At 40.9% G+C, this 27,591-nt stretch overlaps 1 protein-coding gene across 1 annotated transcript in view; it reads left to right on the top strand.

Moving 5' to 3' along the window:
* The first annotated feature begins 334 nt into the window (after positions 1 to 334).
* The window catches only part of tmem145 (transmembrane protein 145), a 41,611-nt gene continuing 14,354 nt past the window's right edge, over positions 335 to 27,591 (top strand). The window contains exons 1-7 of the mRNA XM_034123958.1: positions 335 to 472; positions 14,717 to 14,791; positions 15,406 to 15,483; positions 18,663 to 18,749; positions 19,378 to 19,479; positions 26,864 to 26,948; positions 27,330 to 27,401. Coding sequence (XP_033979849.1) covers positions 362 to 472; positions 14,717 to 14,791; positions 15,406 to 15,483; positions 18,663 to 18,749; positions 19,378 to 19,479; positions 26,864 to 26,948; positions 27,330 to 27,401 — 610 coding nt within the window. The 5' untranslated portion in view covers positions 335 to 361. The remainder of the gene's footprint in view (positions 473 to 14,716; positions 14,792 to 15,405; positions 15,484 to 18,662; positions 18,750 to 19,377; positions 19,480 to 26,863; positions 26,949 to 27,329; positions 27,402 to 27,591) is intronic.

Below are 27,591 nucleotides of genomic sequence, written 5' to 3'. Positions count from 1 at the left end.
ATACAGCCCATTAGACCCGGTGATCTGTATCCAGCTGGTGTGATGTGATTTCCTCCCAGAGGGCAGGCATCATGTGTCTCAGCTCCTCTCCATTGGAGGTGCGTGACCTCTGATCAAAACATGATTGCAATCAGCCAAAGCATTTTTAATGTGTGGCCGTGTCGCATTCAGGAAAGCACGAGCGCAACCGGGAGCGCGTATCCTGAACCCCCCACACTCACATCCAGGGGGGCCACACATACATCGAAAGGACCAACGTGGACGCGCCCGGTTTCTCTGCTGTGCGCGATCCCATTCTGCTGCGCGCCCCCGCTCAGAGACAGGCTCCAGAGAGAGCAGAGGAGCGGCAGCCGGGAGAAAGATGGAGGTGAGGGTCGGGGAGAGACTCCTGTGCATGGCTCTGCTGTGCAGCGGCTTCTTCGTAGATTCAGTCCTCGGGAAATATGTCAAAGGCATCGTTAACACTAAAGAGGTGAGTGCTGTTTCTTTTTTTCTTAATGTAGCCACTTGCGTCAATGACACCGCGACTGCGTACCCGCACTCAGGTGTCTCTGTGGCGGACTGCTCCGCGGATAGACGGAGGGGCGACCACTATTTCCCCGATAAGTTGCCTCTGACATGTCTGTTGTTCCCCCATATATAAAACACTGTCACCTCTATTCTGCCTTGCAATTGCGCGCCATCTGTGCGCGTCTTATCTGTGGCGTATATTTCACCCTCATTGTGATGGTGTTTGGCATCTCCGTAGCCCCAGTAAGCAGCACCCCACCGCCGGTCCGCTGCTAACACTTCAGCCCACTCTTTTTGGGCCAAAACCAGCTTTATTAGCTGGATTTCACTTCCGTTATTAATAGTAAATTAGCAGTAGTCTTTATGTTTATCATTAGAGGAGCTGTTACAGGTGTGCGTCATACAGCTGCTGGCGCGCGGCTCTGTTTGTGTTGATGGTTGAGACTCTCAGTCCAGCCTGGATATAGTGTGTGTTTTTATAAAGTCATATCAGCATCATCGCTACCCTGACAATATATGCGAGTTATAAACTGTGCAGCGGAGCAGACACTGTGGCTCTGGGCTGTTTGAGATTCAGGAGGATACCACCTGCTGTTCCACATCTCTGGTTTGCATTCTCACGAGTTTTTGGATCAAGTTTGACATACATGAGTAGCCTACTACAGAAGAGCTGTCTTCCATTTTGTTGTGAGTTCAGCAAGACAGACCAATAAGGTAGCCTTCATAAGAAAGACTGGCCACTGTGCATATCTAATGTATTGGTTGTGTCTAACATTATGCTGATTGTGTTGGCATGTCTGCAGAAGCTGTGCAGTGGAAGTTAAAGCGTTTATTTATTTTGAGGAAAACATTTGACCTTTTCAATCTGTAAGGTCAGTTGACTGTAATATGTTAACCAAGAGCAAAGAAAATACATATTTTACAAATATGCTTAATAGATAAAACAAACGCATAAAGAATACATTTTATATTAAACCAGTTTCCCAGTGCTCAAGGGATGTGTAGATCTCTTGTTTTACACACCATACAAAAATACTGCAAATGCTCCCATTTGTGAAGCTTGAAACAGCTATTGCTAATCGATCAACGCTATTGATTAGTTGCAAATTGTTTCATCTCAAACATGAGTGCCCTCAGCTGTTAATGTCAGCGGTCGCCACAGTGGAGCTGCTCAGTGACAAACAGCAGGGGGGGGGGGGGGCTTTGCTGGTGCACTGTGATATTATAAAAAGGGCATGCATCTTCTGGAATATCAGCCCTTTGAATCACTGTGTAAACCTGTGAACCAACCTCAGGTGTTTCATGCACCACCCATTTGTTATGTGTTGCCAAAAAGCAATTTGGCAGCTAAAAGACATTGAAATCCTTCTCTACTGAGGACCGGTATATCAGCTTACTTGTATTTCACCTTCCTTGGCTTCTCCAAAAACTGAAGAACAGTATCCATCCGCCAGCAGTTTGAGCCAACAAGCTTCAGTTCTTACTGAATCATGCCGACTAGTTGTGCTAACTCTCCCTGAACTCTCTGACTACAGTAAATAAAAGATGTGCCTTGAAATGCAAGATTAGTTCACCAGTTTGAATCTCAAGGATGACGACAGGGATCTGAATGGATAAATTGAACAAGAGGCACTCGTCCATCCATCAGCGCTGTCGAGATGCCCTTGAACACAGCGCTGAATCTGCACCTGTGCACCAGTGGAGCTGCTCAGTGGCTGCAGACTGTTTCACTGGGAAACTTCCAGGTGTTTGTGAGACTCTGCAGCTCCTAATGAGGAAGTAACCAACGTTCTTTTGGTCCTCTGCAGTAAATACAAATATAGTTTTAATCAGCATGTCCACAAAAAAGTAAATTGTGCTCTTAAACTACAGTGTAGGCTGCAACTAAGAATTATTATGATTATAGGAACAAGTGATTGTTTAAGCTTTACTCCATTGTGAGACCAGTTATAATAAATACATTGATGTAAGATCCCATCCACTCATACAGTATGTGTTTTCCTTATGTTTATCCCCCTCAAATGTCTAACCTTGGCTATACTGGCTTGTATCTGTGCAAAGATTGTCAATATAGAGGTCTTTTCACATTCCTCTATACTAAACAAGGAGATGTCTGTGCACTTTTCTAAATTCTGAAGCTTACACCGGGCCAACTACATTCGGTATGTCACAAATTAGAAACCTCCAAATGCTGTCTAATTTATGGCTGCCTCCTGAAAGTCGATGTTTCATTTTATCCATCGGTGACCCGCCAGTCGACCCTCATTCAGGTCGTCATTCTCTTTTATCACTCCGTCACAGCTAAAAGGTCATACCCAGAAAGCTTAGCAAACAAGATGGGTTCTGCTTTTCGAGACAACACGGTGAGTTACTGACATTGTAACCCCTGACAAACTGAGCGGTCTACCTGGGTGACAGTTGCACCAGAAGCAGTGGGCCTTTCTCTTCACTGCAGGGAGAGAAACGGCATCAGAAAGCTTCAAGGTCCGGGCATCTCAGCTAAAGCACGAGCCACCTTCACCCCAACTTTTTCCAATCTGACTACAGTTCATTGCCAGGGATAACATGTGGCCAGGAAGTCCAGCCACACAGGGTAGAGATCCTCCCACACCAAATGACCTTCAGCGCAACGAAAAGTCAAATCTTTGTATTGCACAGCCAAATCCAACCTCCAGCTGACTTGTGAGTACAAAGAGTTAGCATTAACTCAGCGAAGGTTTTGACAGGATACATGGTTGAGTTTGATGTCTTCAAATGTAAACTGGACCCTGGCGCCTTCTTCCACTATCTAGGCAAGGAGAGGCAAGGCACGTTTATTTATATAGCACCTTTCAACACAAGGCAATTCAAAGTGCTTTACAAAAATGAAAGACATTAAGAAAAAGTGCAGCAGAAACACATTATAAAATGGAATTTAAAAACTCTAATTTAAAAGCAAAGATAATCAAAATCTACCGCGATTTAAAAAAAAAAAAAAAAAAAAAAAAAAAACTTTATTTAACCAGGTGTGGTCCCATTGAGATCATTGATCGCTTTTTCACAGGAGAACTGTCCAACATGGCAGCAAGTAGGTTACAACATGAACACAAAACAACAGATAACACAAAAGGACATCGTATTTACAGGGCTATTTACATACCTAGAGACATTGACAAGTACCAACAGTATATGTATATCTCGCCCTGTCAATAAGCCTCACCTTCTTGGCAAAAACTGTATTGTTTTTGAAGTGGTGGAGAGACAATGCACAGTTTGACCCACTGCTGTCACCCATGGCCAAAGCATATCTCTCTGTCCCAGCAACATCAGTACCAAGCAAGAGAGTTTTTTCCACAGCAGGGGATATTGTAAACGCCCAAACATCCCAGCTTCTACCTGGAAATGTGGACATGCTCATATTCCTAAAAAATAACCTGTCTGATGATGCTGAGTGAGTGAGTTAGTGAGTTTGAGTTGAGTTACTTGAAAAACTAAAGTGAAACTTGATTTATTGTATTGCAGGGTCTGATTATTATATTGTTGACACTTTAAAATACTACTATCCTACTAAAATGCTGTACAAATCAGATTTATTTTTTCAAGTAAAAAAAAAAAAAAAATGCCAAGATAACATTTTCCCCAAAACATTTTCAACTTTCTTTTTTTCCCTTTTTTTTCAATATCGCGATACATATCGTACCGTGGACCTGTTATCGCGATATTATCGCACCGTGAGTTTTTGGTATCGTTACTTCCCTATAAAACATGAATAACACAGGTACATGAATAAAAGCTATACAAATCCCACCATATATTGTTTTTTTTACAACCGCAAACACTGTTCGGCTCTGAGTGGATATTGATGCTCACTGGTCAACGTAACGCATGCAGAGGTGGTCGATGCAAGGCCACATCTTTAATTTCTCAATGAGGGAGAAAGATGATCTGCTTCCAGAACCTTTTTTAAGTTCTCAAAACCTTATATTGTAGGAAACCTATGTAAAACCAAATCAAAAATCATATCAGTGTATTTACATACAGTCTCTCAAATCATTCATGGAGAGTGACTTAAAAAAACAACAACGGAGACGTGTATTTTATTTTTGGCTTTCCAAGATCTTTATAAATGTTGTGGTCAGTTTGCTTTTGGTGCTCTTGTGCTGCTGAAACTCTCAGGGATCAATTTACAACCAAAGCAAATCAACAGAGCACTCTGAATGACATCAGGCAACACCTGCCTTGACATATTGATGGTGTGTGTGTGTTTGTGTGTGTACAGTTTAACACATTAGTCTTGCTCGTGCCTTCCTGCCCCAAGGTCACCCTCTACTTCCACTCCACACATCCCCCCCTCCTTCTTAGATTTACAAACACTAACACTGTAGTCGAGTAAATGTCTACAGATCTGCACATCGACAAATGCAATTTACCGCACTCGCAGGGATGAAATGTTAGAAATGTGGAGTGGCTGGGGAGTTGTAGAAAAGCACAAGCAAAGTTATTCAAAGGCATCGGTGCGGCAAACTGGTCAACAGCCTTTTTTTGGCTGATTGATGTGTACGAGTAGCTTTAGTGGCTCCTGGCGTGTGGAGGGCCCGATAAAATGTCCCTTTGAGAGGCCACAGGAGCTTTAAGGTCACAGAAAGGTCGGCGCTTTGATTCCAGCCGGGAAAATCTGGCAAAGAAATAAAACCTTGCATTCTTTCAGCGGTCTGTTTCCCCTGAGTTCACATACATTTTATTGGTTTTGCTTGGTTACAATTTGATGGTTATAGGTGGGGAAATGTGTTTGTTGTTTTTCTGAATAAAAATGTAAATTGAGATTATTTTCTATATTTTAAACCACAGGCCTGTAACAATGCTTTATATTGTATTAAATACATTATAGGCTAGCATAACCTGGAGGTGTTTCAGGCGGGGGGGGGAAGAGAAACTTGTAGCCTTTGTAGACCATTTACATGAACAAAAACCTGTATAACACACTAAAGGAAAAAAGAAATCTCCCAAAGCATACGCAAGGTTAATCTTTAAAGTTGATTAACTTTACGATTAATGAAGTTGATTAACGATGCTAACAAAAAAACGTATTCTAGTTGGTGCAAAGTACACACAAATCAACAACTCTCAACACTCATCAGATTAAGATTGATCGCTCTAGCGTGTCAAGAACATTTGGAGTTTCTAAGTTATATTAAAAAAGCAGGGCATTTTTCAAATGAAGACTTTAATTCACAAAATAATCAATCATTCAGCCCCGGACTAATTTCTCTTGTGACGTGAAATTGGCATTCTGGAGAGTCAGCACTGAATACCTTTGTGGCTTTAGACAAGTTAAAATGTCTTTAGTCCTTGCTTTCCACGGTTAATGAACATGTGTGGATTAGACCAGAAAGGTCTTTTAACTTTTGTCTTTTGAAATGAATGAAACTGAACAGATGCCCTTGAAAGTCCTTTTTCTAATTAAGAAATCTAGCGGCCATATTCGTCAGCATGCCTCGGTTCACTGGACCTTTCTCCATCCGAAAATCAACATCTCGATGGACGTTGGGGTTGATATAGCAGCAGTTTGGAAATGAAGGATTTCACCTGGATTCCTGGTCTTAATAAGATCATAAAGTAAAGAGGCCTTGTACTGTATGTGAGTAGTCTTATTTAAAAAAGTGTCACGTCTTATCTTCACATATGCCAGTTCTGAATTCTTGAATTTCTGCAAACAAGACTATGAAAATCTCTTAAAAAGTCCTTCAAGTTGACATTGAAGTGAGGAATTTATATCTCAATCAGTTTTCCTGCATCTCTTTTTAATGATGGCGTTGTGATCAGATACATGTGAGCAGGTGTGTGCACGGAGTTCTTTCATGCGTCCATATGCTTGCTTTAATGTCTGTCTGTGTGTGTGTTAGCATGTTTACAGAGTCTGTGTGTGCTCATGTGAAACCCCCAAAGAGCCACAGAGGGACAGAGCTTGAGTGTGTCTGTGAGTGTGTTTGTGAATGTGTTTGAGTGTGTCTGTGAGTGTGTTTGTGAGTGTGTCGGTGCGTGAGTGTGCTTATGTGTCGCAGCGTTGTGTAACCCTCACTAATGAATCATTGAGAAGCCCTGCGGTCCAGGGGTGACTTGACTAGCTGATTGGTAATTAATTGTTAATGAAGCTTAGCAAGCAAACAGAGATCTGGAAAGAAAGAGAAAAAGACAGAAAACTATCGAGATGAAAGCACAGAAACTTTAAGGAAGAAACAAAGGGAGACGGAGAGATGCTGAATTGACCGGATACTGCATCGAGGCATAGCACTTGATTAATAGGTTGTAGTACACACACTCGCACACACATATGGGAAAGCACGCACACACTCTTTGGGGAGGTGGCTGAGTGATTCTGCATCACAATGCAGTGGCCATGGGGAAATAAGAAGACTAAAAGGGGATTAAGGTAGACACCTCATCCACTGTTGCTGTTCTCTAGGGCTCAGTTTCTTTTCTGCTCTTAACTGGCTTGCACGCACGCACGCACACACACACGCACACACACACACACACACACACACACACGCACTGGTGGATTAGCTCAATCCTTTTGGTGAATTGTGATAACAGCTATCTGAGCAACACGCTGTTTTGTTGATGCCATCTCGACCTTGTTTGACTCAGAGTTCTGCCTTTAAAGGGGACCTCTGCTGATTTTACACATCAAAGTCTCATCAAAGTTACACATTTCAAGGAGATGAAACAAAGTTGGATTAAAGCCTTTTCTCACACCAGAGGGAGCTGTGTGAAATCTGATAAACCTGCTTGGTTTGGTAGGTAATCGTTTCATCTCCTGTGGAAATCAATTTTTGTTTCTGCATACACGGATATTGCAGACATTATTGTTCTTGCAACTTTGTGGCAACAGTTTGGGGAAGTCCCTCACGTTTTGATTAGGGATGTTCAGAGATACTCTGGTACCAAGTTAATGCCCAAATACTGAAAACTTAATTATATTTTTTTCATCTATGAGACAAGCACGCTCCAGATAGCGTTAACTTTTAACCGTTGACCTGTTCAAATCCTAAAGGAGGCAGTAAACTCCTCATCGACATGTTGAGGGGGGGTTTACAACGTAGCTTTGTCAGGGAAAGAATAGGGAGCGTTCTATACCCTTTTCTTTCGCTGACAAAGCTACATTGTAAACAACACGCATCACTAGGGGAATCGGCAGGAGCTAAGCTAGTTAACGTCAGCTGTTAGCAGTTAGCATAGCGAGTAACAGAGGGGCTATTGAGTAAGTAAATTCAGTAAAAAACAGTATTGGGCAAGGTAAATTATAACCATTACGTGTTGAAATGCAGTATTCAGGAATTATTTTTGGCAAACATGTTTTTTAACTTCTAACTTCCTAACAAAAACGGTATGAAAAGAGTAATGAAGTAGTGTTTGTTGAATTACACGAGATTCATTGTTGGTATTGAGAATCTTAAGATTTCCCTGGTATTGGTATCCACTGCAGACTTTCTAGTACTGTGACATTGCTGCTTTAAACATGTCAAAGCCACCATTGCCAAAGCCAGGTGAAGAAATGTTTCTCATGACTTGCCTGCACAGAGCCCTGAGTTGAACCCCATCAAACACCTTTGGGATAAACTGGAACGCAGACTGCGAGCCGGACCTTATCACCAAACATCTGTTTCTGACCTCTCTAAAGCTCCGGTGGCTGAGAGGGAGAAAATTCCTCAGCCAGGGTCCAACATCATGTGGAAAGCCTTCTTTGAAAAGCGGAGGCTTTTATAGCAGCATGCTGATGTCCTTGGGCTTAGAAATACAATTTCCCAAATCTCATATACTGTATGTGTAATATCCACATATTATCCGGCATTCGGTGCATTTCCTTTCTTATGTTGGTTCACTTCTGATGTGAAGATAAGAAGCTTGAGATACTGTGCTTAAGGATTGGTTGGTTGTACTTCTGGTTTGTTAGTAATTACTTCTGGTATTTTTGTATAGACATGACAAAACTTGGGTCAAGGCTACAGAACTTTCTTTATAGCTTAATACTGAGCTTCAAAGTGTGTTGCTATGCTTATAACTTGATCCCCTCTATTCAATTAGTTATTGTTCTCCCATTATCTAAGCGTAGTGATACAGTATCAACTAATTTAAAAGCAGAATAGCCAGATCATTGAACAATTTGTTTACTAAACTAACATCAGCAAGTCCCACAAAGTGGTCAAAGGTCAGTGTTTTATGTTTATATCTAAATAGCAAAAAAATAAACTAATTATCTGCTGTCAACACCATTGTTCAATCTGCTCTGTTTTTGTACTTCTGCTGTGTTTCTGAGAAGGGCGTTTAGAGGATGTGGGTACGGGAGCGTAACAATATAAAAGCCTGGCCTTTTGATGTTTCTATGGCAGCTGCAAAGTAAGGCATGCTGTGGTTGCTATGACGATAATAATGGAGGTGGATGGGGCGGGGGCATGACGTTAAGTGTGTGAGTGTGTGTGTGTGTGTTGGTATGCATGTTGGTTGCAGCCAGGCTGTGCTGTAAGAGTGAGTGACAGGTGTTGTCTATCCTATTTGTATTTCTATTCTATTTTATTTGTATTTACTTGCACTATTTTATCTGGTTTATTGTGTTGCACTGCTGGAGGAGCCTGGGACCTCAGATTCTCATTGTAGCTATTTACGAATGACAATAAAAGCCTTGAATCTTGAATCTTGTTTGTCAAGCGTCCAACAAGGGGGTCTTTCATAGTCCTGGCCTGGGGTGAGTTAGATGACATCCTCCACAGCGACCACCACCCCCCCCCCCCCCCTCTCCAGGGATATTCGTCTGTGGGTCACTGCCCTCCCTGTTGTCATGGCCATAGCCTTAAGTGTCACCCTCGACCACCTCTCCCCCTAAAAAAGTAGAAAATAACACATTAAATTAATTCCAATTAACAATAACCAAATGTGAAGCAGGATATTATATACATACAGCGAGATTGTAAGGAATAGAATATTTAATTAAATACAAATATAAAATGTACATTGTGAGTTTAAGTCCAGTTATCCAACATGTTGTGAAACAGATTTGAAACATAATGTGTGAATGCAATGTTTTCAATGTGCTTGTCTTAACATCGGAGAGGGAAGATTGAGCATTTAATATATATTAATACACTATATATATACATAGATATACACTATATCCTGCTTACTTGAAGCAAACGGTTATTTTGTGTTTTTTTTGTAAATTATTGAGTGTTCTTGCATTTTAATGTGAGTTTTTTTATACCTCGGGATTGTGGGAAACAGTATTTCGATCTTTCTGTGTGTACAAACATATTTTGAGATTGACAATAAAGTTGACTTGACTTGACTTGAATTAAAAAAACTTTACCTGAAGCAAAACTTGGAGATGCATCACAATAAGATCATTTTCTGATAAAAAGGGACTTTCTCCAGGGCTTCGTCTGTTGGTCACTGCCCTCCCTGTTGTCATGGTCACAGCTTTAAGTGTCGCCCTGGACAACGCACCGGGCAGGGAGTGAGTCTCGGGCTTCAGTGACTTCTTGAGTTTGCTGTGAGTTATAACCCGAGGCTCTGGGGGGTGAAGCTGCCTGGCAGCGGTTGAAATATGGCTGCGGTTTTGTTTGCTGTGATATATGGAGGCGGAGGGGTTGAGCCACGCTACGCTGCTCCGGTTGCACTTTATTTCTCAGCACAGAAATGACTGTGTTGTTTATGTAGGGAGAACGCGGGGCAGAGGTAATTACAATATAATGGTACATGGGGAGTGTTGCTGGTTGGGTGGAGATCAGGAGTTCATAACAACCAACCTTCAGGACACTTTTAATAAAGGACCGCAGAACGGTGCTCTCGTCCCTGAAGAAGCTGAGATGTTGTTAGGGCTGCATAATTAATTACAATTTGATCATAATCTCAATATGGATAGTGCAATTTTCTAATCGCAGGAAGCTGAATATTTGTTTAAATACCATTTAGTATAAAGTATGGTATGTATTATTGGCTACACAAAAACAGACTTGGTACGGATCATCTTTAAAAGTCACACCATGACCGTAGTAATATATTTTGTTAATGAGAAAATAGATGCAAAAATGGTAAATCCCTCCTATATCGTGAATCAAATTGCAATTGTGATGTTAGCCAAAAGAATCCCATTGGTGCAGCCCTAAGATAAGATAAGATGTACTTTATTGATCCCAATTTGGGAAATGTTTGCGCTGCAGAAATAGAAATAAAACAGCATTAAAAAAAAAAAGTAGAAAATATACATGTTTAAATACCAATAAACAACATTTAAAGCAGGATATTATATATATACAAGTGTGTAAGGAATGGAATATAACATTAAATAAAAATGTAAACTGTACATTGTGGGTTTAAGTCCAGTTATCCAAAGTGTGGTGAAACAGAATTGAAGCATACAATAATGTGTGAATGTGGAGATGCATTAAAAAAGAGATAATTTTCTGATAAAAGGGGACTTTTTTGTATATCATGTAATTGTTATTTCCTGGTCTTAGTAGCTACATTACAGAAGAATCATTAAGCTGTCTGTTCTGTGAAATGATCAGTGATTACCTGGTGTGTCGTCATATCGAGTTAGCATGAGGTTGTAGGAAAGCCAAGTTGAGATACCCCAAATCATTCTCAGAGTTTGATCAGCGCTGGATATGAAGCTCAATACTTTTTCAGTTTTATTGACCAAACTGTGTCTGTTACATTGAGTTTTAAGGAAAGGTTTTGAAGGTTGGCTTTGTCAGATTCTATACTTTGGTTTCTTCTTCTTTGATCAGATAATTTGTTATCTAAATCAGAGAAGGGCCTGAAGCTAATGAACAACTTTTTCTGCTATAGTTGTCTGGATGAAATGGTAATAGTTTGGTCTAGAAAAATGTCCATCAACATTTCCAAAAGCCCAACGAGACGTCTTCCTGTCAAAGGGACAATCTCAAACCCAGGGATATTCAGTTTACTATCATTTAAGACAAGACAAAGCAGAAAACTATAACATTCAAAGAAAAACAGTTTGGCATTGTTGTTTGCAAAATGATTGATAGAATAATCATTTGTTGTATAAGATATTATTAAATATCTGCCACAATTTCCTAGAGCTTGGCATGCTTATTTTGTCTGGCAGCAGTCCACTAAATGTTGAGTTTGCTGTCAAACACACGAATAAAGACACTACATATTTTGAGAATTTTCCAAAACAATGAATCATCAGCTAAATGGCTGCTGATTAAAAAGGGGGTTTTGTAGAACAAATATATTGAGAGTGCTCTTATGTTTAATTAACCCTCCTGTTGTCTTCGGGTCAAATCTGACCGATTTACTACTTTCATCAATCATAACTTTTTTTGTTTTAGATTCGATTGCATTAAGGCTTTATGATATCCTTCACAGTAGACATTTGAACATGTACATTTGCTGATCACCACTTTCATTGAATTTTGGATGATTTAGTCAACTTTGTAACACCCATGGTGTTCCCGGTCAAAAATGACCGCCATAAAGAAAAGGAATTAGTAACCATCCGGATCAGATAAAACACACGCACACGCACACGCACACGCACACGCACACGCACACGCACACGCACACGCACGCACACACACACACACACACACACACACACACACACACACACGTTCCCCCCTATGTGCCCAATCCCCCCACATGGATCACACCTGGCACACACACACACACACACACACACACACACACACACACACACGTTCCCCCCCCTATGTGCCCAATCCCCCCACATGGATCACACCTGGCACACACACACACACACACACACACACACACACACACACACACACACACACACACACACACACACACACACACACACACACACACAGTATGTGCCCATCCCCCACATGGATCACACCTGGCACACGCAATACATGTTCAGTGTCTATTCTTTGTATATTGTATACTGCAGTTTTTCATGTATACCAGTAGTCTGATACAATATTTACAGTTTGAAAGGGTGTTAAGTGACATTTGGTGATGATTAATGATTTTTGTGTTAATGTAATTGCAGTTAAAACAGGACCGGTCAAATTTGACCGCGAGCAGCAAAGTAAGGGGGGAAAACAAAGACAATAGGACGATTAAGCATATTAGATTATGGTATGGCATTTTGGTAAAACAATAATGGTGCTGGGCTTCAAAACGAATCTCTTGTGAGCATTTTTATAGAAAATTCTGTATAACTGATCCAGATCTTTGGTAGTCTGAGCCAAAAACACGCTAAAAATGGACTTCTTCAACATCAATCAGTTGTTACGCTAATTTAATAATTCACTGTTTGTGAAATAAAGAGGCTTTGGTCCATCAATCATCACGAAAACCAAGTTACCATAATGAGGCTTTCTGTTGATTACAAAGCATTTACCAAAAATCTGTAATATTTCAGATCGGATTCCAGCCTCTTGTGTCATTTATCTAAATCAAAAAATCTCTAATTTGTTGCAAGATTCTTGCAAGTATAGCTTTTAAAGAATAAATGTCTTATTCTGGTTGAAAACTCTTTATTTGCTCTGGCAGCCTCAGTGTGACCAACCACACCGGGCAGTGCTCCAGATAAGGAGAGTGTGTAAACACCATATAAGTGATGTGGTGTTACTGCTGTGTTCAGCACTATGATCCGTATCTAAGGAATGTGTCTGCCCATAGCGGTATATAATAAATATAAATATATATACTGAATATATAGACCTCCACTGACTGATATGCCAACAGATGCAGCTACAGTGGCTTATGTAAACTGAGTGAAGTACACCATCAGCACTATTAACTGCTCTCATGCTGCCAAGCTTATGGCTGCATAATATTAAGAATAGCTTATTTTCTTTCATCTTCTCCACCTCTTTTTTTAACTTTTCTGAATCTCTGCCCTTCTGTTTCAACTTCCCTTACCCCCTTTCTTCTCGTTTTAATTCACTGTGGCCTTACAGCACACTTTTGGCCATAACTCACAAATTAACTTTTGTAATTATGACAATTTCATGCAAATGTCTAATGGGATAAAATGATGACTTTTCGGGCGGACATGGATGCAAATTGCGACTTGAATTTGGCCGAGGCATAGAAAAGAGAGGCGGTAATTATATGTCATCTCTAGTCATTAACTTCAGTCTGAAATATCTCACATCTGCTGGATGGATTAATGTGACACTGGGGTACAGATGGGTGCCCAGTTAATGAATACTTTGCTCCCCTGACTTTACGTCTAGTGCTGTCGGCAGGTCAAAGTTTTCACTTATCCAGAGCAATATCTCAACATCGGAAAGATGAATCTTCACAAAGGTTTGCTCAGACATTTATGGCCCTCACACAATAAATGTTAGCGACCGAGGGATTCCCCGACTGCTCCTCTAGGGCAGAATGAGACTGACATTTGTGCTTTTGAGCGAAATGTCTAGACTACTATTGAATGGATTGATATTAAAATGGGTATAGACTTATTCCAGCCAAAATGACTCATCATCCATTTACTTTTTTTGTCTAACGCCCTCATGAGGGGGCGGTTTCACAAAGACGGACTTAAGATAAACATGGACATTTGTCAATTGCACAAAGCTGCTAATTGATTGACTATCTTGAAGAGGCCCCATTATGCTTTCTGGGGTTTTTCCTTTCCTGTAGAATGTTTTTTTTTTGCATGTAAATGGTCTGCAAAGGCTAAAATCTCAAAGTTCACGCCAGAGGGAGTTTCTCTGTCATGTCACAGTACAATACAAATGTGAAGCTGAAAATGTCCTCTTTAAGTATCTTATTCTAATCTGCCATTCATTCGGGGTAAATTAACCTTTTTTTGAATATTAGAAAACATGGCTTACTAAACTTCCAACCAGTCCCATCCCTTCCCTTAACAATGTAACAATGTTTGCCTTTTTCAACATTTGAAGGATATTTTTCATGGATAATATAGCAAAGAGTGTAAAAATACCCAAATATCCAGCAGCATAAAACCTCCCCACTGTGTAGACCGCACTGCCTTTCTCATTTCTCCCTCCACATTATTATAAAACCACACATTTTATGAACATTTCTTTCCTCATTTGGTGCCACATTGGTCAGCAGGTGTCACTGATTGTTGCCATGGAAACATGCGTGCACAGCTGCTAATCGCTGCAGGCATTTCATCTTGTTTCCTCCGTGTGTTATTCATGCTAATGTTTTTTTTGTTGTACTTTTTCCTCTTTTCTCTTCTTGGATCCAGGACTGGCTTTTCCTCACTCGATTCTGCTTTCTCACCGACTTCGGACGTCTGGACTTCCGGTTCCGCTATCCAAAGGTAACAACACTGTGTGTGTGTGTGTGTGTGTGTGTGTGTGTGTGTGTGTGTGTGTGTGTGTGTGTGTGTGTGTGTGTGTGTGTGTGTGTGTGTGTGTGTGTGTGTGTGTGTGTGTGTGTGTGTGTGTGTGTGTGTGTGTGTGTGTGTGTGTGTGTGTGTGTGTGTGTGTGTGTGTGTGTGTGTGTGTGTGTGTGTGTGTGTGTGTGTGTGTGTGTGTGTGTGTGTGTGTGTGTGTGTGTGTGTGTGTGTGTGTGTGTGTGTGTGAGCTTGCCCACGCCTTCTTGCCTTGCAACAAAACGATTTAACTTTCCTCTTTTGTCATCCTTTCTTTACTTTAGTCTCTTCCTTCACCTAAACTGATCCCATCGCTCTTTCTTCCCTCTCTCTTTCTTCCTCCGGCTGTCTCTGCTTTACCCGCATCATCCTCTTCCTCTCCCCCAGCTCCATCTTTTTTACGCATCTGTTTTATTCTTCTGCTCTGTCTTCTTTTTACCCAAGAAGCCTTGCTTTACTGTTGTACCCTGCCGACTTTGGAAACAGTATTTGTGGTATAAATCTGAAAGGGTCTCGCTGCCTCCTCTCTGATCTGTGCTCTCTCTCTCTCCTCTGTGCAGTCTCGCTGCTGTCAGAACATATTGCTCTACTTTGATGACAGTTCTCAGTGGCCAGCTGTGTACAAGAATAACGAAAAGGTGAGACACTGACACCCTCTGAATCATGTGTTCTCGACAAGCCATTATTCAAGAGAAATCCAGCCCCTTTTACCTATTCACATTTCACAGTTCTAATAAAACCACGGGACTCCAATTTGAAGTGTGTTATACAGCTTGTTGTGCATGTAAATTGTCTGCAAAGGCTCTTTTTTAAAGTTCCCCCCCCCCTGCCTGTAACACCTCGATTTGTACTCCTTTGTTTAATCCGTAACATGGTGACATCACTATGTAACACTCGCACTTCTATAGGCTAGCGCTCCAACACATTGTACGTGATAGGCTAAGGGGCGGGACATCTCTAAACGGTTGACCAATCACAACAGAGCCGGCCAGCTAACCAATCAGAGCAGACTGGGCTCTGGTTTCAGACAGACGGTGAAAAGAGGTGCTGCAGCACAGGCAGTATGAGAAAAATAAAGAGCTTTTTGAACATTAAAGCATGGAGCAGGAGAGGCACGCAATACAAATATGGGAATAATATGTCCTCTTAAAAAACGAATTTTGAGCACTTAAAGGTGGGGTAGGTAATTCACTTCAGAAACACTTTTTGTTATATTCCATGGAATGCTCTTAACATCCCGATAGCAATGAATATCTGAAATACTTTCACAATAAATATATACAAATATTTCATCTGTGGAAGCCGTAGTACTGTAAAAAGCACGACCAATCATTTTAGCCAGCCCGGCTAAAATAACTGGATGGCCTACCTGCCTGTCAGCCTTCCATCTGTGCACAAACTTATCTCGTGCCCTCATTGGTCATGTGCGCGTTCGTCTGTGTTGGAGTAGGGGCTCTGTAATAGGGATGCCAGAAACTGACCATGATCAAAATCAGACAGCCCTGGCGAATATTAATCGATTATTCGACACCGAATACTATTAATACTATTACTATTATTAGCATTAGTCTATATTTTGGTTGAAACCAAACCAGGAAAAAAAAGAAAAACATAAATATTAATAAAAAAATATATAAATAAAATCGAATTTTAAAAATAGTCTTCGATTATGGAGACTGTAACGAATATTCGAATAATCGAATAATCGCTGGCATCCCTACTCTGTAAGGAAGTCTGAAGGAAGGGACAGATTTTTATCGGAGGCGTAGTTTCAAATTCTAGCGCACTCGAGCTGGTTTCTCCATTCTTACCTACCCTACCTTTAAGCCTCTTAGTCATTGTTTTATTTCAAATCCAATCAGCTTTAGTAAAGTGCGAAAAAAATACAAAATGAATTTCTTTCTTCATACTTTAGGTGACTGCACAGTATGCATTTAGATGAATCCACACAGTTAGTGGGGTGACAAACGTATCCGTCCACGGTCCACGCAGTGTACATGTAACACCTGGTTGATTCCATAATTTAAGCCTTAGGCCTGAAAGTCTTTTGCTTTCAGAAAGAGTGGATTTATGGGCCTCATGTCTAGGAGTGGCATGCATGAATCCTTTATCTACGTTTTTTCCCCATGTACATGTCAGCTGGAACTATGACATATAACATGATGCAACCTATAAAATTGACATTAAATTGCTTTCACAACCAATGAATAATGTATACTGCGACCATTTGCTGTAGGAAGATGTCGATACCTGCTGCTCTCCCATTTTAAAGCCTTGCTTAAACATTGCAGTGTTTTTTATCAGCACACAGCATCTGATGGTTTCTTTTGTTATTAAAGGAAGGTGAGCTTCTGAGTAAAAACTGTTATCAAGGTCAGCAGGTATATAGGAAAATCTGAGCTAAAATGGTCTAGCACTGTAAGAAAAAAGACTATAAATGACCCAATACCTTACATTTACAGGCCCATGTAGTTATTTGGGGGTATGCTATTCTTCTTGCCGACATCTTTTGACACCGATGTGACATTATGTTGAGGTATTTTCCACTCAGCGACAAGCAGTACACCGTTCCTCAGCTCTAAGACAGATTTCGGTGTCAGTTACCCTGAATTAAATAGTAAGGCCTTGATTCTGCACTTACCATTCCCCAGCAGTCACGCAGGGAGAAATCCATCACAGGAGCAACAAAAAAAATATCCATTTTAATTACACTTACAGCAGCTTCAATAAACCACTCACAATTTCAATTTCTTTTTTCGATTAAACACACTTTCTACATTCTAGTCTTAAGTAAAGTGGTCTGCTCTCTTATGCTTTCAGAGCTCTTCTCTGTTGATACTTAGTATGCAAACAGCTGAACGTAGGTATAACCCGCAGCTGCATGCAACAAGTCTGGAGACTATTTCGAGGCTTAATTAAAACATATTCTGTGAAATATGTGGAATAAAAAGTCGATGAGAAAAGTAGATAAAACAGTTAGGGAAGTTTTAAAGAGGCCCTGTTATGCTTTTCCCTTGCCTGTAGCGTGTTATTTCGGTTTTTGTGCATGTAAATAAGGGGTGTCCAAACTATGGCCCGGGGGCGAAATGCGGCCCGCAGGCCATTTTGAATCGGCCCTGAGCCAATTAAAAAAAGTATAATAAAATATGGCCCATAAATGAAACTTGTGTTTGTCTTATATTGTACTTCTTAAATATATATCTACAAATATATAACATATTATTCATGTGTTAATAAGCCCATTTTCTAAATATATTCTGTCAATTAAAGTAGAAAACATGTTTCTAACAAATCTAAGTTGATAAGAAAAAAGCCCAATAACTTACTTACATAACACGCTTGAAATATACCCTTCATATTGCCAACACAGTAAATTAAACCCTTTGGAGAGCTGTGATGTAGGCTGTTTTTTCAAGCATAATTTACCTGCATTTGATTGATTTTGCTAACTTTTAACTTAACTGATAAGGCGATATACCTCAGCTCTAGTGAGTGACCCAGCCCTTCATATATTTTTCTGTATGTGGCCCAAGTTTGGACACCCCTGATGTAAAGGGTCTGCAAAGCTAAAATCCCAAAGTTGGGACACTATTGGCTAGCGCTCCAACACATTGTACGTGATAGGCTAAGGGGCGAGACATCTCTAAGTGGTTGACCAATCACAACAGGGCGTAAAATAAAGACCTTTTTAAACATTGAAGCATGTAAACAATGCACAACATGCTAATATGAACCTGAAAATGAGCTTATCAGGACCCCTTTACATGTTTGATATGTTGTTCCTATATTCTGATTTTGCTGTGTCATCTTCTGTCAGAACTGCTACCAGAAGGAAGCGGTGCTGAGGCCCGAAAACAATCAGGTCATCAACCTCACAACACACTACACCTGGTCAGGATGTGTGGTAAGAGCTCACGGTCACAAACACATACATATATTCATGCACTTGTACTAAGCGTACTCCCTGAGGAACACACAGAATTTAAAGCTGATCTCCGACCTCTGTGTTGTGATATTTCTGTCACAGAGTATAACATTATTCCTTTTTATCATCAAGCAGATGAACTTATTTTCCCCTTTCATACTGCATGTTCTTTTGTGATGCAGAAAAGGCGACAGGAAAAGAGGTAAACAAATACACACAGAGGCGGTGAAAGCTAATGGCCTTTAATGTGTTTTTGTAACATTTCCCTGAATCACACATTTCCCTGGTTCATGATGCATCAACAAGAAAGGGCCTCGCTTTCCTTTAACACCTTTTTAAAAATAATATCCCTTTTGTTTTTTTTCAATAAGCATCACAACATGTTTGTTTATCACATTACGAAGTGTGATTGCCAGCGTGACTCTGTTGTCGTGGCGCTTAGTGAATCTTGTTGCCACATCTCAGGCTATATCGGGGTGTGAAATATGTTTTGTATCTCGGCTCTGCTGTGATGATTCAGTGTGTCTCTGAGGTATAAAGCGCACCATGTCTTTTAGATAACGACATCCTGCTCAGACCCCCCTCTAATGCGTCTCTTCTCTCTCAGGTGGAGGGCGACGGGAACGAAGAGGTCCTGAGTTGCGTGGGCGGGCGTAGTTTCCGCTCCGTGAGGGAAAGATGGTGGTACATCGCCCTCAGCAAGTGCGGGGTAAGCACTGACCCCCTAACCCCCCCTCACTCAGGTGTATTACCAGGCGGTTGCCATGGTAACTCACCACCACCTCATCATGCAAATGGACTTGGGGCTTCAGGGCTTACAAGCAGACACAATGGCTGTGTTTGTTTTCTGCAGCCCTTCAAGTAAACACCCGTCTTCTCTTTCATCATCGCCGACGTCAGCCTCATCCGTGCTCGAGAAATCCTCTTTTATGAATTTTTTCCTTTTTTTCAATTCTTTATTTAGAAGACAGTTGAGGATATTTCACCAGTTGCAATGAAATATACTTGCAGTTACAGGGAGTAGTAGACATTTGCAATAAGGGAACAGTATATATTGAAACCCGCACCTTCTGATTGTCCTCTTTTTCTTCTGATGTGCGAGAAATCCTATTTTTTATAAATGTCACACACACACGTAACTGTACACAACACCACACACACACTGGGAAATGTAGATTTAAACCATACTTGTATAAGAAGCAGTGGGCAGATGTTATATACACATTGTCTGGAAAGCAGTGTTGGTGTTTGCTGCCTTGCTCATAGGCACCTAGGCAGTGCCCTGTGGTTGAAATGCAACCTCCCGATATACCAGTCCGAACTCTATACTTGGGCCAGGACTTGAACTGGCGACCCTCTGATTCCCAAGATACTAATAATAATAAATTGTGTTTAAAGAGCGCTTTTAAAAGGTACTCAAAGACTCTTTACAGACACATGTTAGAATTCATAAATTAAAAAGACAGCACATCTAAAATATAAAACACATTAATTACACGTTAAAAGCAGATCTCCAAGTCCCCATAGACTGAGCTACTGGTGCCAAATGAAAATAATAACAACATAGACGTCTTAGATATCTATTCATCTATTCAAATCTGCTTTTTATATGCTCAAAGAGCTTTTTTAACTTTTTTAATAATAGTTTTAAGTTTTTGCAGTCAAGCAAAACAACCCGACAAAAACAGATTCCAGTTGCAAGAAGAAGCATCAGATATTAAAAAGGGAAAAGCTCAGGCGAAAATATACCCAGCTCACCCTGAGGAAGGCTCCGTGCCACTTTTGGAGGTTTTCCCGCTACTTTTTCGTGCTGTCTCGCTATAAATTTTAAATTAACTTGAGCATGATTTCTGTCCCAGTTTGGGCTTTTGCATTTGAGCATTTTACATCAGGCCACATTTTTTATTCTTGAAGTAAAGTAATCCAAATAGGAAAAAACTGCAAGAAAATGAAACCACAGTAAACCTGCAAATGAGATAGGTCTATATACAAACTGACATTTTTAAAGACACCAATTTAAAAACTGATAATCTACTTATAATTATCAAATGCTGTTGGATGTTTCCCACCATCGTGCATTTATTTTATTCACCCCTGGACAAGAGCTTTATCTCTCTCCAATATCTTTTATTTTATTTCCTCTTTATATGCAACTCTCTGCTTAATCTGTGCTAAACATGCCTTACAAGCACTCCACTGTAGCCTATTGATTAGCACGCCTCAGGGACTTAAACGCATTGTGTTATTTTATAATGGGACTCACTGCTGTGCTTGTGGTGCCTCAGCAGCTGTGGTGTTGTTTCTTAGTGTGAGTTTGGACTGGGGCGCTCTGTGAAGAAACCATGAGCCTGTATAATGATATCTCGGCTCACTGATGATACATCCTCTTACAAAACACCAGGGGCTTCAGGCAAGGACAAATCCAAGGAAGAATGTGTGTGTTTTCATGTTTGAAAGAGTAGGGGATACAAAAAATGGTGAATAAGTAAGATTTCTGCTGGATGTGTATCACTTTGTATTGGTCTGCCTATCAGTGTCATGCTCCTGGCCATGAGTCAGTGTGCATCTTTGAAGAGAGATATGATTAGAGCGGATACTTCCTGTGGGTTTGTGTCACGCCGGTGTCGGGTGATCGACACGCTGCCTAATGCTGTCGGACTAAATTGTAAAAGCTCGTCTTCTCTCCTGGGGACATATTCACGCAGCGCCCCTCAGCCAATTTCCAACCCTGGTCTCTCGTTGCTCGCTTCCTTTCCGCTTTCACACCTTTGTCGCTCACAATCACCGGCTGCGTCCTGCTCTCTTTCAACTCTGTCACCAAGCTGCACCACGACGTTTCATATCCATTTACCTCTCGCCTCCTCTCCGTCAGTCTGCCTCTAATTGTGATTTTCCTCTCCATCTTGTCATCTCACTTGTCTCATTTCTTCTTTGCTCGTTCCATGCATTTTTCCCTTGCACCCTCACTGTTATGTGCCGGTACTTACACAGCTCTTCTTTCATCTACTTTCATCTTTCCTGTGCTGAAGTGGATCTAAATCTATAAAGGCTCACGAGCCCCTTAAAACCATAGGAGGGTTAAATCCCCACGAGTGAAATTGTCTGGCCAAAATGTGAGGTTGATCGTTATTGAACATTTCCAAACTATTTCACTTTTTTTTTTATATTACAGGAATACTCCAGGCTGAAACTTATCATTATTTTATCAGGGACAAAAAGGCGGTCATTATAAATCAAAATCAGGTCATCACAGATTGCAGAGCAGAGGTTTTTTCCGACAGTAAAGTGCCAGAGTAACACAGTAAATCACAGCCTACAGATGTCTTTGCAGGAACATTATATAGTACAGTCCAGCTCTAATTGCATCTGTAAAGGAGTGAACATCTACATATTTTCACAGAGCGACACTTATTTCTCTGTCATTGCCTTTCATAAAACCATTTTGATGAGTTCCAGTGATACAACTCGTTAGTTGGATCTAATTATAACAATAATTGAATATAAGCAGAAGCTGCTTCGCTCGCCATCGACCACACAAACTGTTGTTGTGGAGAAATGGAAAGCTTTGAATTGCTGTAATCAACCTCTGCTTTATTATGCCGAACAGAACTGCTGCTAATGAAACTAAATTACCTCTGTGGGGGACAGAGGAAGCGCTGAAATTAGACTTGCCAGGTGACTCTTTTCGGAACAAAAGGTGTGAAAACACACCCACCTACTGAGTTTTTCCCATCATGTTATTGCTTATCTCTCTCTCCTTCTTTGTGCCGGATAGGGAGCCAGTTCCGTCTTGAAACAGAGTTCTTTTATGTGATAAATAAGAAACCATGACAGGAATATTTGACAGTGTTTGGTGTCTTTTGGGAGAGATACCTCCTTTTGAAGGAAATGAACAAACCAGGTTGTCTGTAGTGTGAACACAAAATGCAATACTTAAGTATGACTAATACACTTTGTCAGGGCTGCAAGTAACAATTATTGTAATTATCATCTACAGTTATTATTGATCTAATGATTATTTTCTCTTAATTGATTGGTCCCAGTGAAACAGAAGTTAGTGTCTTTAGCTTCTGTTCTGTATAAATAGGTATGAAAATATGAACTGGGGTGTCATTTAGAAGGGTCATTTGATGTGGTACAACAGTTTGGAGAAGGCCATTTCTTTCTTTAGGTCTTTGAAATTGTTGTTGAAGAATTAGAGTGGCCCCAACACAGATCCCTAACCTCGACCCCATCAAACAGCTTCATTAATTGGCTCGCCGACCTGAGCCAGCCCTTTGTAGCTCAACATGCTGCGACACCACTAATGCTTTTGTAGCAGAATGGTATCAAATCCTTGCAGCCAGGTTTCAAAATCTTCTGGAAAGCCTATGGAGGGAAGGGGAGGCTGTTTATTGCGGTGCATCAAAGGGACACTTGTCTTTTTTAGCTTTAGAGGAGCTTTGTCACATCTGGGGAAGAAAGGCTGCCTGTACAGGACCTGTTTTTCTCATATGGACGATATCTGAAGAATCTGAGCCCCTCATTGTCTGAAATCACATGTAGCACACCACAGGAGATAGTTTGGTTTAGGTCAGAGGTTGCACCTAGGTAGTGCAGCAGACAGGACATGACGCAGGTTACCCACTTGTCTTGTAGTCAGTTCATAACATGGTCATAAACAACCAAAGATTGTGTCTTTTGGCGTCAACCTTTACAGAAAAAAGATCCCAAATCTTGAAGTCTCATTTCATTTTCATTTAATCGTTTATTTGAATAGGCACAATGCACATTAATGAACACTTTAGACAAATAATGCTTCAAGTGTAAATATGCCGGATTTTAGCTTTGAGCTAATTTCCATCCGTAGTCCCTGACATTCTAGTTATACAGCTCCGTTGACGTCATTGCATGAATAACCCTTCTTCTTCACCCTCTGATGTGTGTTTTCCTCTGGTTTTAACATTAGCAACACTTCCTTACTCGCCATTAATTCTTCGCACGATGAGCGGCTCTATTCACACATTGGCTCAATCGGACATCACACAGACTTTGTACTAGAGAGCTGGAGGGGTAAATTCCCTTTAATGTCCAGTCGTAATGACTTTTCAGTACAGCTCCCAATATCACGATCATTTAATGGTTGCAGTGCTTGTGTGAAAGAGCTAGGGATGGTCTACTTAAAATGTGTCATTAGGATGTTTTATAGGAAAAGTACAACACAGTAAAACCCATGCGAGGGACAAAAAGTTGGGACATTTCTGACTTTAAAAAAACGTCTTCCAAGTCCCAAAATGTTATGGAAGTGCAATAGTAAACACTGGTATACCCCTTCAATGCTCCATGGTTTTGGAGTAACATGTCCCACAATCACCTACTGTTGGAGTATTCTGTTCGGCTGTCCACACACACTTTTCCAGAGAGAAGATCGACGCTCTCCAAAGGACTCCCAGAAGTGCTTTTTAAATGCAGTTATCAGCAGCGCAGGGAAGCGAAAGATGTTAAGGCCCCACAGGTGTTTGAGTGAGAGCGCATTCAGTGTGTGATCTATCAGTACACTATATCAGAAGTGGAATCCTTTTTACACCTCAAACCAACAAGCAACCCCACAATCATCCTGTGACTCCCTGTCAGTGTGAACAGGGAGATAATCTCTGCCGTGTGAAGTGCTGCTTCTTCTTCTCTCGTTCCCTCTTTGCATGTGCTCTTCATTCTTTCTCTTTACCTGTTTTCATTTCTACTTTCTCCCTCTCCACATCTATCACTCCCTTTATCCCCGTCTCCTCGCTCTTTGTGTCTGTATTGATTTTGTGACAGTGCACGCTCCATGCTTCTCGCCCTTTTTTGATCGAGGGAGTGAGATGGAGTCTCAGACTGCCAAATGAAATCAAAGTCTCTTTTTTTCTCCTCCCTCTCTCTCTCTCTCTCTCTCTCTCTCTCTCTCTCTCTTCTCCCTCGCTCCAACGCAACAAGCGCAAACTCCATCGGCTTTGAACTTGTGTGTGTGAAATGAGCTCTCTGTGCTCTGATTGTCAACCCAATCTCTGCCCCCCCCCACTGTTCTCGTCTCTGCTCCCCATTACACTTTTTTCTCACCTTCCCCAAAATTCACTTTGAGTTTGACACTTTTTATTTTGTATTATTACACGAGGGGTTTAACATACAGGTAGGTTTATTCCCTTAACAATATGTTTCCTTCCTGCATGTTAACATACCCAAATATTCTCTTTCTGTGCTCTTTCGTAACATCTCAAAGTAGAAAAATGTTATCTGATCGACATATAATTATAATGAGCCTTACAAATAATTAATACGTCTAACAATAACAGTTAATAATAGAAAAAATGAGAAAACTCTGCATTAAAGCAGATAAACTATTGCTTTAGATGTGATCCATTCATGCTTCCTTCCTGTTAATCTCGGTCATCTTCTCAGAGCAGCCTCGATAACTTTTTTTGTTCCTACACCAACTTCCTCCACATACCTCGGGGATCTCTAGGCACCTCACGGCCACGAGGGACCGACTGACTTTCTGACACAATTACACTGAGCAGCTAAACTAGTGTGTCCCTCCCCAAGAAGGATTTGAATGTTTTTTTCGTCCTTTTGTAACGGGAAGGGCTTCAAGAGAAATGTGGGATTTTGTTGTTTAATTAAAGCAGTGGTAGGCGGGAACACATCTCATCAAACTAAATTCACATGTGGTACTTTCTCCCTCTTCACTCGACAAAAATACTGCTGCAACATTATGATTCATTTATCTTTCAAATGCAGAAGTGTCTCGTGATAAACAGCAAGCGAACAGCGCAAGATGTTTTTCATTCTTTCACGGATTTATTGCAGGCTGGTGTTTTGACATTGTGATATGAGACGAGACATCCTCTGGAATTTATATTTTTCTCCTTTGGTGGCATGTTGTTGTTTTCCTTGTCTTAAAGTCTGCATTGCTGTGGTGGTATTTAATCCTTCTGAGAGCTTGAGCAATACAAACTTCTACTTGCTTAGTCATCACATAAACATTATTAATAAGGCTTTGTGTTTATTTTCAGCTCTTTTTGGTACCAACTGAATAGCACTGAGTTATTCTCGTATTCTGTTAAATGTTGTAGATAGTAGCTGATTAAAAAACACAGTTTAACCCTCCAGTATCACTGTGGACGTTTTTGTCCCGAATGACTAATTTGCGTAGTCCAATCGAATGATACCGGAGGGTTACAAACTTTTATTGCAAAGTTCTTGTTTGGCTGAAACTTTTACTTTGAGGACTTGAGAAAATAAGTTTTGGTTTTGCTTCCAGTTGCATTAGTATAAAAAAAAACGCGTTCTTCTTCTAAGAAATCTGCAATAAACATTTCGAACTGTAATTTACAGAGCTGCAGCAGAAAGAAATATAATCTCAGTCATGATATCTTTCCTGAGATTGTTCTTATCAAATATCATGAAGGTTCATATATGTAATTGTAAAAGGCTGGTGTTGAAGGGGCACCTTTGCTAACTTTCAGGTTCATATTTGTATGTTGTGCCTCTATTGTGGCATGTTTACATTCTTTAATGATCAAAGAGCTCTTTTTTCTCATACTGCCCGTGCTGCCCAGTCTGCTCTGATTGGTTAGCTGGCCGGCTCTGTTGTGATTGGTCGACCGCTTAGATATCCCGCCCCTCAGACAATCACGTACAATGTGTTGAAATGTTAGCGAATAGCGAGTGTTACATATTGATGTCACTTTGTAATGGAAGTAAAGAAAGGAGTTCAATGGAGGTGTTTCAGGGGGGAGGGTGTGGGCTTTTGTGCACCCGACATGCACAAAAACCCACACAACACACTACAGAAAGGGAAAACCCAAAAAGCATAACCTCTAAGTTGGGTTATCATATTGTTCTCACCAAAAAGGTCCTCTCCTATCCTCAGTCTCATACTGAAAGCTTCCTAAGAATGCTGTTTAAAAATACATCTCAGCAGTAGTTACTTCTCTCTTCCATTCCCACCTGCAGAATTGTCCAGGACAGCATAAAGCTTTAATGTGCATTTTGTACAGATCACAAAACCGTGATGCATTTTTCATCACACCTGCCTCCTGTCTCTCTTCTCCTCTCCTCCTCTCCCTCTCTCGCAGGGCGAAGGCTTGATGCTGGAGTACGAGATGAAGCTGACCAATGGCCAGTCTTTCTGGACGCAGCATTTCTCTGCAGATGAGTTCGGTAAGAGTGATTAGACGGGGCGAGAGGGATTGTGGAAAGAATCGCTGATGGCACAAGCCAACACCACTTAGCACGGCCAATAAAGCACACTGAACTGAACAAATTACAATAATGAAGGGATGGCTGGATGAATTAATGATGATCGATGAACTGAGAGGAATGGATGAATGGAATAGGAGGCCCAAGTAGCTTCTAAATGAATTATTCCTACATCTCCCATCTACTGTCTCCCTCTCCCCTGATTTCCTCCGGTAACTCTCTCTCTGTTTCTGAACTAATTAAATATCCTCATCACGTACCTGCCTCTGGATTTGTCATTGTCTTTCTTACTAATCAATAATGATGTGTTCTTCCCGTACCTTTTCTTCCCCTTATTCACAGGAATCCTGGAGACGGACATCACGTTCCTGGTGATCTTCTTCCTGGTGTTCGTCCTCTCCTGCTACTTCGCCTGTAAGTACTCTCTTTTCCACTTACTGTATCTCTCCTGCCACGAAGAAGCCAATTTAGTCGTACTTTGAAAGCCCACAGAAGTCATTAAGCGTACCTTTTCTTGGGATCTATTTTAAAATCGACATGGTTTCTTAAAGGGATAGGAGTACGTTCTCATGTTTCTCTGTGATAAGTAAAGGGGAAAGCATGT

This window comes from Trematomus bernacchii, unplaced genomic scaffold (assembly GCF_902827165.1).
Source record: "Trematomus bernacchii unplaced genomic scaffold, fTreBer1.1, whole genome shotgun sequence".
Classification (NCBI taxonomy): domain Eukaryota; kingdom Metazoa; phylum Chordata; class Actinopteri; order Perciformes; family Nototheniidae; genus Trematomus; species Trematomus bernacchii.
The sequence above is the reverse complement of the archived record's forward strand: the minus strand, read 5'-3'. Positions and strand labels throughout refer to the sequence as shown.